Source organism: Astatotilapia calliptera, chromosome 18 (assembly GCF_964374335.1).
Source record: "Astatotilapia calliptera chromosome 18, fAstCal68.1, whole genome shotgun sequence".
Classification (NCBI taxonomy): domain Eukaryota; kingdom Metazoa; phylum Chordata; class Actinopteri; order Cichliformes; family Cichlidae; genus Astatotilapia; species Astatotilapia calliptera.
The window spans coordinates 30661116-30673370 of record NC_137439.1 but is presented as its reverse complement, the minus strand read 5'-3'; the positions used below and the strand labels follow the sequence as shown (position 1 = coordinate 30673370).

At 41.1% G+C, this 12255-nt stretch overlaps 1 protein-coding gene across 13 annotated transcripts in view; it reads right to left on the bottom strand.

The window, feature by feature from the left end:
- The window catches only part of ctnnd2b (catenin (cadherin-associated protein), delta 2b), a 233597-nt gene that overhangs the window by 89605 nt on the left and 131737 nt on the right, over positions 1 to 12255 (bottom strand). For all 13 annotated transcript variants that reach the window (XM_026149115.2, XM_080293036.1, XM_080293037.1 and 10 more), the window contains 4 exons: positions 11554 to 11670; positions 3059 to 3210; positions 2660 to 2833; positions 1082 to 1227 (listed from right to left, as the gene is read on the bottom strand). In XM_026149115.2, coding sequence (XP_026004900.2) covers positions 1082 to 1227; positions 2660 to 2833; positions 3059 to 3210; positions 11554 to 11670 — 589 coding nt within the window. The remainder of the gene's footprint in view (positions 1 to 1081; positions 1228 to 2659; positions 2834 to 3058; positions 3211 to 11553; positions 11671 to 12255) is intronic.

The window sequence follows — 12255 nt, the reverse complement described above, 5'->3', positions numbered from 1 at the left end:
AGACTTTTGGGAAAATATTCTGTTGACTAACAAGACAAAAGGTTTTTGAGTCCTGTTACATCGGCTGTAAAACTAACGCAGCATTTCGTAAAAACAGCATCATACCAACAGTCAAACATGGTGGAGGTAGCTACAAAACCTGGACGACTTACTGTAACAAAATAAGTAACAAATACTGTATAACACTTAAAGTGTACAGGGCCTATTTTGTGACCATGGGATAGGCCAAGCCTATTGAGTTTCTCTGTGCCCCTCCACTTTGGGATTTTACTTCTCAGGTAGGTCCCCAAGACGCCCCCACAGCATAAACTGGTAAGTTAGTAAGTAAAGTAAGCCACGGGGCGATCGTTGCTCAAGAGTTGGCAGTTTGTCTTGTAATCAGAAGGTTGCCAGTTCGAGCCCCTCTGGTGGTCAGAGGGCCCGGTGGCGCCAGTGTCTGGCAGCCTCGCCTCTGTCAGTGCGCCCCAGGGGACCTGTGGCTACAATGTGGCTTGCCATCACCAGTGTGTGAATAGGTGGATGCGCTTTGGGGTCCTTAGGGACTAAGTAAAGCGTCATACAAATCCAGGCCATTTACCATTTAAAATTTTATATACATAGCACCTTTCTGGACAAAAGGTCACAAAGTGCTTCACACAGAGATAACAAGGTATAAAACAAAAACAGACAAAAAGTGATGTGTTTTTAGTTGTTTTTAAAATAGACTACTGAGTCCACAGATCTTTAGCTCAGTGGGAGAGAGTTCCACAGTCTGGGGGCCACAGTTGCAAAAGCTCCGTCTTCCTTAGTTCTCAGCCTTGTATGCTGTATAACAGGTAGGCCCTGATCACGTGACCTCAGGGACCTGCTAGGGACATAGGGCTATAGAAGTTCAGTGATGCAGGCTGGTGCTTGTCCATGAAGAGCTCTGAATGTCAGAACCAGAATCTTAAAATGGACTCTGAATTCAATGGGGAGCCAATGCAGCCGTATTAGCAGCGGTGCCACATGTGAGTACTTCGAGGATTTGGTCAGAAGCCTTCGGTTAGTAAAGATATATTCTTCAAATCGATGTATAATTTGTGTATAGAGTCAGACCAACCTGTAGGATTTGGCGAGTCGGCTGGGTGATTGCTTGGGTGAGGACACTCTCTGTAGCGTGGCGTAGCTGGGCATGTCAGCAGAGGCTGATCCCAGCCGCTGCAGCTTGGTAGGAGATCCCACCGCCTGCAGAGGGGAGCTTACGCGCTGCAATGCAAGATTTGTAATTCATTAATTGGGAATGTCACTCACATTAAATATTCATCCTCTCTTCTTATTCCTATCATTACTTCCATAGAGATGAACAACTCCCCCCCCGGAGCTGGAAAACCAGAGAGCAGAAACTCTAATCCGTGATAACATCCTGATGAAGAGCTCTGGGTTATCAGACCAAACATGAAGTCACGACTGTAAACTTTTACAACCAAATGAACTTGAAATGCAGCCGTGAGCAACGGGCCGCCAAATGAAGTTCCCTCAGAATTGAATTGGTTGAACAAATATTTCCAATGCCTTTCAGGCACAGAGCTAAAGGGACAATTTAAAACACTGTTAATTTGGACGAGCGTGGTCAAGTTGTGATACACCGGAAAAGTGAAGGTAAATCAGTTTAAATGTTCAACGGAGTTACAATAAAGAATTATGAAAAATGAACTAATGAGTGAACAGTAGTGTAAATCGCCACCTGTTACAGCACATGTTAGTGCAAGTTTGATGTTTTTTGGTTTTTCCCTGTGGCAGCCAACAACCAGAAGGCTGCACACTTTCTAATAATCACTGTTACATGAATAAAAAAATCAGAATCATGGGTAATAAATCCTAAAGTTAATTAAATTGTTATTTGACTGTTTCCAAAGCAATGAAACGATATTGATAACCTCTAACTATAGTGATGATAGCATATGTATGTATTAATGTCTTTATGCACACATTCTCTTCCGTAATGGGAATCTGAACAAAGCTTTGCATGAACATCGTCACACATGCAGTGATCATGTAACTGCGAATGCAATGTTACGTTCTCACGTGTCACGTTTAACGTAATGACTTTATAGTTACCAAAATTACAGAAATAAAGTCAACTAAACGGGACTTTGTAGTAACAGTTCCTGCAAGAATAACGATAATGTATATAAAAGAAAGAGCGGGCTCAGTTTGGATACCTTTGCAACAGACACTGACACCATCCAGTGAATATGTAAGACACATTCTGCTTCACAGGTTTTTCTCCACAAACATGTTGAGCAACATAAGGTCGAATGTTGAATTTGTTCAGTGGTTCTGAGATTTTAACATTTGTTAACAAAAGCTTTTTCTGTCTCTCTTTTGTGGGTTTGTCAGCGGGATGTGTGAAATAGACACGTAATTTGGCAGAGATTTGGTGGCCTTTGCCACAACGATTACCCGAACAATGCTTGCTGACTCTGTGTTGAAAACGTGTGAAAATACTACAGCTTGTATCTTTTGAGATCAATGGAAGCAGCTTGAATTTGACTTCAGTATTAGTGCATTAGAAATTATCCAATCGCTACATGAAACCCTTCAATACACTTTGGTTGCAGTGTGTACAGGAGCAGTGGAGAACGCATCAGTCACACAACAACTGAAGCATCATAGTAATACCTTTAGGGATATGTACCTGTGCAGGCAAAGTGGCACACGAGTAATACATGGATGGTCCAGCAGGTGCAGGTCCGCCCTCTGTGGACATGTGGAAAGCGCTGCCAAAGGCCTGCTGGGCAAATGAGTCTCTCTGGGACTGTGAAGGAGAGTCTGTGCCTGCTAACTGGGCAGCTGCACGGCTGGATGTCACCTGAAGATGGGTGGAGGGAAGAAACATAAGACAGATGAGGGGAAGAAGGGGTCACACAGAGAGGGAGAAAGGAAGGGGGAGACAGATGTGAATGAAGATGTAAGAGGACAAGAAAGGAGGGTGAAGAAGAGCGCACAGGTTAGGAGGACACGGGACAGGAGACACGAAGAAGACAGAGGGCCGGAGAAAGGGCATTTGGAGAAGGTAAATCAGAGGAACAAGCACCTGGTTGTAGCTGTGGACTGCTCCTCCGATTTGCCCACTGCGGCCTGGGACTGATTCTCCAAGTGTCAGCCCTTGATTACTATGGTAACCAGCTGCTGCATAGGCATCTTGATTGTTAAGCTGTAAAGCGCTTTGGGACAGGAGTCCTTGTCCTGATGGGAAAAATGAAAAAGAGTCGAATTAATAAGGGTGATGAGCACTGGCCAAGGACGTGGTTACTGAGCCTGCACAATGTGCAAATTTTTTAAGGAGAAAAATCCTGTTCATTAAATTCATTAAAATGATCTTTAAAAAAGAAGAATCTGGGTTAGCAGTCTGAAGAAAGCTAAAATGATTTACAAGAAATTTGTTGACCAGTGTCAAAAGCCACCTTACAAACAGACTTTATTTCTGTCAAGCTGCTTTTATGTAACTGTTTTCAAATGACTCTTACTTTCTACAACAGTCAGTTATTGTGTAAAGACTTCGTCTGTCTGTGGCCTTGAAGGCATTCTGTAACCTACTTTACATCCCACGTGTTATACAATGTATTTCTTTTTTATGGGAGAAAGACTAAACGTGAATACAACAAGCAGGACTGTGTTGGTCTATAACAGACCTTGAAATGAAGAATAGAGAAAGGAAGAAGCACACTGAAGGCTGAAATGGGATGAAACAGATTTACTTATCGTCCTGTTTTAAGGCATCCACTTGCTTTTTACCCACTATGTTATTCTGGCCTCTCTCCACTCTCTTCCAGTCATGCTCCATGACCCTTAAATCTCACTCTATTCCTGACCTCCATTTAAAACACACTCTTTTCCTGCCTCTATCAGTTCCTTTATTGCTCTCGACTACCTGAGTGTCTCTCCCTCTCTCTCTCCATTCCATCTGCCTGTATAATTCAGCAGGGAGAGCGACACAAAAGTGTTAGAATGAGGCCAACAATGAAACTTTCACAAACTCACTCAAGGATGCACTGAAATAATCCATTTTCATTTGCTGTGAAAAAGTAAAACTTGTGGCTTCATAAAAAAAAAATGAAGTGTAGTTAGTGAAAAGTTCTTTTTTTATTTTTAAAAAAAAGACTGGTAGCTCTCTTAACTACTAGTTGAATATGAAGCTAGTGGGTGGAGTGGGTTAAGGCGGCATTAAGGGAGCATTCACGTGTAAGGACTGTTTCAACATTCGACGGTGGGTGTGGCAGATTTTCAGCAGGGTATTTTTACTGATGCTACCTTTTGCAGAGATAACCAGTGTGGTGGTGGTCAACAGGTTTGCCTTTCAAAAGGCAATCATCATCTCAACATAAGAATAATAATCATACCATCAAGGACTCACAAATGTAAGCACATTCCTGGAAAGGGACTGACGAAACTGCCGGAATGGGTGTAAGGGGGATGTACAAAGAAGTGGGAAAACTTGAAGGACAAAATATGGTTGCCCCAGAGAAAACAAGAAAGGTCCCCATTTTGATAATTAGAGGAAACACGAACCCAGCCTACAGGGACTCACGAGCTAGAATACTCCTCATGTCAGTCGCATGTCTGGAAAAATGGGAGCATTGCATCAGGAATGGAGCCTGGCGTTAAAAAATAATCAAATATAAGATCCCATCTGCTGCAGCCCCTTTATGGAAATTAGGGAGTAGGCAAAAGAAGGCACAGCAGTGCCGTAGTAATAGTCATTTATGGCAAGGACACAACACCTTCATTAGAAATTAGCACGAGCCAAGCTATCTGCCTAACTGCCAACAACAAAGTCAGGAAGGTACTGCACAAGCACCTCCCTCATTCTCTCTGAATAGTTTCATAATGTGATTTGATCGAATAGAAGGATGACTGTGATTTTATTGCTGGCATTGGCTTGAAAAGTTTAGCTAAACTTTTCAGCACAAGCAGAACGATTCAAGTTTGCAAGACATCGCTCACCTCTATTAGTCTATCAGCGCCGGTGTAATTAACAACAGAGTGCTGGTTTTAGGGGTTTTTTTCCCCTCTTTAAGACCAGCACTTTTCCACAGGTCCTGGTTGATTTTTTTAAAGATACCAAGACACTTTAATTCTGCAATTGGATATTGAAATGAATTACCTTCACTAAGCACCATGGGGAGTGAATTTTCAAAGCCCAACTACTTCATAAATGCTGCTTTGTGATGCCAGTTTACTGAATGCTGACTTTTACAGGGTCAGAAAACCAGCAGCTCCAAGCTAACTGAAGGTAAGATAATAAAAAATTGCTTAAACGTCAGGCTTAGCTAACCCTCCGCTGGCTGTGTGAACTAACTGGTAAGAGAATGGAAGTTGCTTTCAGTCTTCAGGGAGAAAAAAAATAATAGTGGTTTGACTAGATCCAGCCATCATCAACAACACTAAAACATCATCTCATGACAATGTGCAAAGGATCCACTGCCAACACTCTAGACCCAGACACTACAGAACAACCCCAAATACTGAACTACAAAATATAATCTTGTGATTGACTAGTGCTTCTTCCCCTCAGCTGTTACAAGGCGAGCTTATACAGGTATTTGGACACTTTTATAAATAGTAAATGCGCTAAATGACCTTTAACCTCATAAGATAATAGTCTAGTCTTAACAGCCTTTGAACTGACACGAAAGCATACATAACAGGTTCTAGATTTACATTTAAAGGGTTGATTCAATCTCTCAAGAGTTTATCCATCATGATTAGAAATAATAAAAAACAAATTTAAGACCTTTTACTTTGTTGTATTTTTTATTAAGGCTCTACAAACACAAAGTAGCATCGCAGTGATAATTAAATCAGTTTTACACATTACCAGTCTTAACACGTCGTTCCACATCATAACACTTTATTTTTTATGACAGCAGCCAATTTGTGAACATAAAAGTTTTAGACCAGCATTTCAAATAATACAAAAATGGAGCAAGTGACGCAAAAAGTCATAATCCTTATTGGCCAAGACATATTTAGGTGTCTGGAACAACATTTAAAATGCATCTACATGGATGCTATTTTTATGTCTCCATGTTTAATAGGGAATGGCATAGCGAGTCAGGAAGAGAGGCAGGGTTAACTAGCTGACGACTGCGTTAGAGCAGAGTTAAATAGGTTAACAGCAGGTTTACGCTATCTTACAGCCAAAGCATAATGACATTAAATGCTTCACTGCTAATTTTACATGCAGCCTCATTAGGGCTTCTAAAGCGTTTGCAGTCTTGTGATTTGCACATGGACATTTCATTTCCAGTGTAAACATGCAAACATGCGTAGACTGTGACACATAACACAGACTCACGCGGCACGGAGGCATGAACCATAATCACAAAAGCATCTAGAAAGCATCAAATGAGAATGTTAAGGGAATAATTTGGGAAGCGGAGGGCGGGAGCTGCTTGTACAACAGCCAAAACCCTCCCATCGCTCTTATTAAAGTGCTGTTTCATTTTTGATGCAACCTTGATTAATTCACTTTGGTGATGATAGCAATAATGTTCCTAATAAACGGCTTTAATTACAGAAATTAAACTTTTTTTAGCCAATAAGGTATTTTTAAAAAATGGTGTCCCGTTGTAGCTGCAGCGTTGCATGCATGTATCAGCAGATATACTCGATTACGTTCCCTTTATCCTGGCAAAATAACTGACTGCACCCATGTTTATTAAATTTTTAGCACTCAGTACTCTCAAAGGAGTTCTTGAGCTGTCCTCTGTCAGCAGTGGCTGTTCATTTAATCTCCGCTTGTGTCACTTTTTTTGCCAGCAGTCTAAGAATCAAACCAAGAACGGCGCACGGGACAAAACCAAGAAACGTTGCTTGTTTGTGATTATTAAAGAAGAGAGAAATCTTAGTGCCGGCGGTCCATAAACACTGCACGAGGCAGATAAGGCCAGCAGCTAACAGCAAAAGGAGTCACTCTGGATAAAAGGGTTGCAAAATAAAGCACGACCAAAGTGAAAAGTCACATTAAAGTACAGAGAATGGCTGCAGGCGGAGTAGCTGGTGATTCTGCATAATTTAAAATGTGATATCAAGCTAAGGGTGCTGGCTGAGTTTACTGGGTCGAGGCCTCAGTGTCCAATATGCTCATCTTCCGAGAGTACACACGTATATGCATACACAGGCTTAAAACACACACGCACACACACACACACACACACACACACACACACACACACACACACACACACACACACACACACACACACACACACACACACATAGTGAAATGAAGGAATTTGTACTCCAGGCCTGTTTGAGATCAATTCACACACTCTCATGCACACAAGAGTCAAATGTGTGTGTACAAAGCCAGGGGACATTTTCCACAGTTTTTCTTTGCCACTTTAGGTGTGTTTCATATGGCTAGTGGAGCCTTTAAGGAAACAAAGGGCCTCATAAATACATTATTACTCATATGGCATGACACTAAAGGCTCCACTCATTCCGTCTGATGTAAGTGAGTGTGTGTAGGAAAAGATAGGGGTGTATTAGTGTAGTAGCAGGAAAGTAATGGGGTCCTGTAAGAAGGTCTCTGCTTGTACATTTTAATATCTATTCAGAGCTGAGTGAACAGACACACGCACACTTGGATCCCACCTGCCCCCGTGATCTCATGCATGAACACTGAGCACATTTGCATACCTATACCTGCATCTACGGAGTTGTGCACATTCTGACCTCTTTTCTCTTTTCTGTCATGCAAAGAGCTTTTCTTCGTGACCAGACTTCTCGATTGACATGTTTTAATATTTCATGAGGTGGTCTATATTTAGATGCCCATTAGAGGCACGTCGAGTCTGCAACACAAATGAAACTGCATGCACGGTCCCAAATAGCTGCTCGCAACACAGCCGCAAACACCAGCATGAAGCAGCGTGAAGACACTCAGTGTACTCTGCTGCTGTGTCACATTAATCTGCTCAGCAGCTCGAGTAAAAGGCATGGATTCTGCTGCTCCAGTGGGCATGGGTTACAGGTGTGTGTGGGCGTATGTAAACATCTCTTCATTTGTCATACAGGTATTATATTTCCTATGCATGCATGTGCTTGGCTGTGTGCTAAGTAGTGTGTACTTTTAACTAAACGAGACAAAATAAAAATGTAAGTGCAACCGGCAAACAGCCCTGTGTGGTTAGTTTAGTTTTACGAGTGAGTTAAAAAAGCTGTTCTGGTTTTCTAAAAAAGGGCAGAGTCAGTTCGTTTCAATATCAAGAGCAAAAACACAACAGGCTTTTTTTCAGCGTTAAATGTTGGAGCAGCTAGCAGTAAATCACACGTCACAAACCTTGGTAAGTCAGTTTGCGCGCTTGATTTAAATATTCTCCTCGCTATCTTTTGTACCTTAAAAAACAAGCTCCCAGAAATACATATGCAAAAGGGTCAGTCACAAAAATCTCTGAGTTCCCACCTCTTAAATTCAATCTTTTCATTGCGCTCTATCATAGCGCAACACACTAGTAAATTTGGTGCATTTTAAATCATGCTAATAAACAGTGTTTTCTTAACACAAGCAAACAATTATTTGCCACGATTAGAGTAATTTCCCACGTAATTGGTGATTGATTTCAGAGAGTTACCATTTCTAGACAGCAACTCTAAATCAATCGCAGCTTTTATCATCAGAGCTAGCTAGCAAGTTGAGCTAACATTGAATGAGTTGGCTTAAAGTCTCCGCCTGAATAAAAAAATACAATAAAAGAATTATGATAGAGGTATCAAGGCTAGCTATGCAGCTTGCATATTAAAGACATGGACAATGTCAGTATATACATTCTAAGACTGACATTAAGAATGATTTCCCAGATATACTCAATTCTTTTCAATTCAGTTAGCCGATAACATCCATTAGCATCTATGCAAGTTTCTTAACAGGATTCATATACTACACACTAGATGCGCTAGTAATGATATATGTGTGTGTGTGTGTGTGTGTGTTGCTAATGTAACTAGCTAAGTCGTGACATATTATTTCCTTTGAAAGTAATCCTAGTAAGAATGTGTTATTCCATTTATAGCAAAACATCATCAGTCTACAATTGTGTGAGTTGTTTTTCTTTACTGATCAAGACAGCTGGATTTTACAGTGAGAGGCGGAAGCATATGAATACTTATAGAAGCCATTTTAAATAGTTGAAAAACCCAAATGTTTCATGTTGTAAACATTCACACTCATCCCATGCTTAGATTATTCAGTAAACTGTAAACTAATTTTTCAGATATGTCGTTAGAACAGAAAAAGACAACATTTGTCCCATTTTCCTAACACTAACACACCAATATGAGTTCATTAATGCTGTATGTTTGACTACATCATTGCTTCTGTTGTTCCTCTACTCACCCTCTTGTTGTCCGCACTGCCTTTATCCTGTCTGTGGCTGACCTGCCATTCACTCTTTCTCTCTTTTGATTAGCCAGTGAGTGACACATTGCATAACTGATATTTTACATTTGAAAAATTAACATTCCTGTTTGTGTTGTGTCGCATCCGTCTGTGAATGTTAATGCACAATACTGTGCATGCACACCTCTACAACTTTTCCGTGTTTTCATTCAGCGCTCAGTGTGTGGATATATGTAGCTTAATGTGTCTGTGCTGTTTAGCTGCATGTTGGTGTGTGTGCCTCACCTCTCTGTACTGTGAACAGCAGGACAGCTGACACCTCAGCAAGGATGGATTAGCATATCAAACTACTGGCAACACTGCATGTCTCCTGACAGCTACCGCTCTCGCATGGGGTAGAATATAGAGTAACACCCAGTAGCATCCCTGGGACCAAGTATAGAAGGTTGAGAGCGGTTTCACTGAGTGCTCTGACAAACTACTTTAAACTTCACATTAAAAAGCAGCACAACCTCTTCTTCTAGCAATTGTTTCTAAGTTTTCAAGGAACTTAGCAGATAAAGAGACAAATAAGTCCTTCTATGGACCAAATCAGAGCTAAGAAGAGAATAAATAGAAGTAGCAACTTAAATCCAGTCTTAAAATGAATCTGTTTTCACTTTAATTGCCAATGTTATTCAACTTCTTAATGTTCAAAGGCTAAAAGGTATATGGGTCATACAAGAACAGAAAGGCAACTTGTCATCAACAAAAAATTCAATGAAAGCTGCATTCATCTTTGGCACACTAACATACTATTGCAACAGATTCTGTGGATTTAAACTTTTATGTTTGAAAGAAGCCGTATTTTGACCGCAGCAGTCACGGTAATGAAAGAAAACATGTTTTGCATTTAGGTGAGGAGACACTAATCAGCCTGAGTACAGATCATCATGTAACAAGCTACAAGCCCATTATCATCAATGGAGCTCCAGTGGAGAGGGTGCAGTCCTTCAAGTATCTTGGTGTCCACATCTCCTCAGACCTGACATGGGCTGCCCACATTCAGGTCCAGACCAAAAAGGCTAGGCAGCGCCTGTATCACCTACGACAACTGAGGAAGTTCAGGGTCTCTCCAAAGATCCTCAGGATTTTCTATACAGGCGCTGTGGAGAGCATCCTCACACAGAACATGACATCGTGGTTTGGGAACAGCTGTGTGTAGGACCAAAAAGCTCTCCAGAGAGTGATCCGTACAGCAGAACGCTGCTGCAGAATTGCTCTCCCCCCGCTTCAGGACACCTACACCAGGAGATGCCGGACTAGAGCAGCGCAGATACTGAAGGACCCGTCCCATCCTGGCAACAAACTGTTCCAACTTCTGCAATTTGGTAGAAGGTTCCGCATCTTCCGGGCAAAGACAGAGAGACTCAAGAGGAGCTTCTATCCCCAAGCCATCCGGGCCCTAAACACACACACCCGCCCTCTCACATCATCTATAATTGACTGAGACAGGACTCTTCCAGACACTCTAAACCAAGGCACAATGTACATTTCAAATTCCTTTAATTTTAAATATGTTTATATTGTCTATCCTGTAAAATAGTCAGATGTCTATTCATATTAATGTACAGAATTCACCTGCTTGCTGCTACTACTGCACATTCACCCAGTGTATATACTATATATATATATATATATATATATATATATATATATATATATATATATATATATATATATATATATATATATATATATATATATATATATAATGTTCTTCCTCTACACCCCCCCCCAATTTTTGCACATGTCGAGGAGCGTGTCAGGCTACATTTCACTGTGTGTTATACTTGTATAACTATGCATGTGACAAATAATGAACCTTGAACCTTGAACAGGCTTCATTAAAAAGGTTGCTGTTAATTCAAAGGAGGACTAAACATACTGCTGCACTGCCATGCTTCCTCACTAGTGGAGGAGGCTGTTTTTGTGAAGCGCACTTTCTTTGTGAACTCAAACACATTCAACAGGTTAATCAACCAAAACCTGGAGACTACGGCTCTCTGGGAATAACCATCCTCGCTGGTTTTGATTAGATTGTACCTTTCCTCTTCCAAGATATGCTTCTTTTTGCCGTCTCAGGAAAGAAAAAGGAGGAAGAATCGTTTCTCGTTCTACTCTCATCATCACAACATTGATCTTACTGTCTCCTGTAGAAGTGTCCTGTGAGTCCAAGATGCCCGATTCCTGGAGCGATCGGATGCAGGAGTCCACCAGCTCTAGGCCTGTTGTCAGCTCCTCCTCTATGTCCTTCTGTCCATCTACACGTGCAGGAAGAACAGGAGACAAACATGAGCAGAAATTCATACACTTACACATCATGTGACTACACTATTTCTTACAGTTAGCAAATGAAGAGCCACATGCAGACTCCCAATGACTCTCATTGTCTCTGCTTTCTGTCTATTGTGTTTGTAACCTTTCATTTTCAACTCATCCTTTAACCAGAAACCCACCTTTGAATATAAGCAACTGGATCTTAGACTATAACACAATTCTAGACAAGTTTCAACAAAAAAATATTCAAAATCATTGTCATTTAACTGCAGATTAGTTACCCAAGAAGTGGCTTTACACAGTGACACAGAGCAGCATGCAATGGCGATCAATGGGCCAAGGGTAAAGGCCTAACTGATAATCCAGCAACAAATCTTGAGGTCCACCTTGTACTTAGATACCAGCCATTTGTCTGTCAGAAAGAGGCTGATAACATGCCCAGTGTTTTCAAGTTAAAGTGGGCTGCCAAGGGGGATAACAGCTTACAAATGAGTCTTAGGAGCAGCATTAATCTCTTATCAAGACAGAAGAGAAACGGTAATAGTAGAGGACTTAGTCAGTGGATTTAG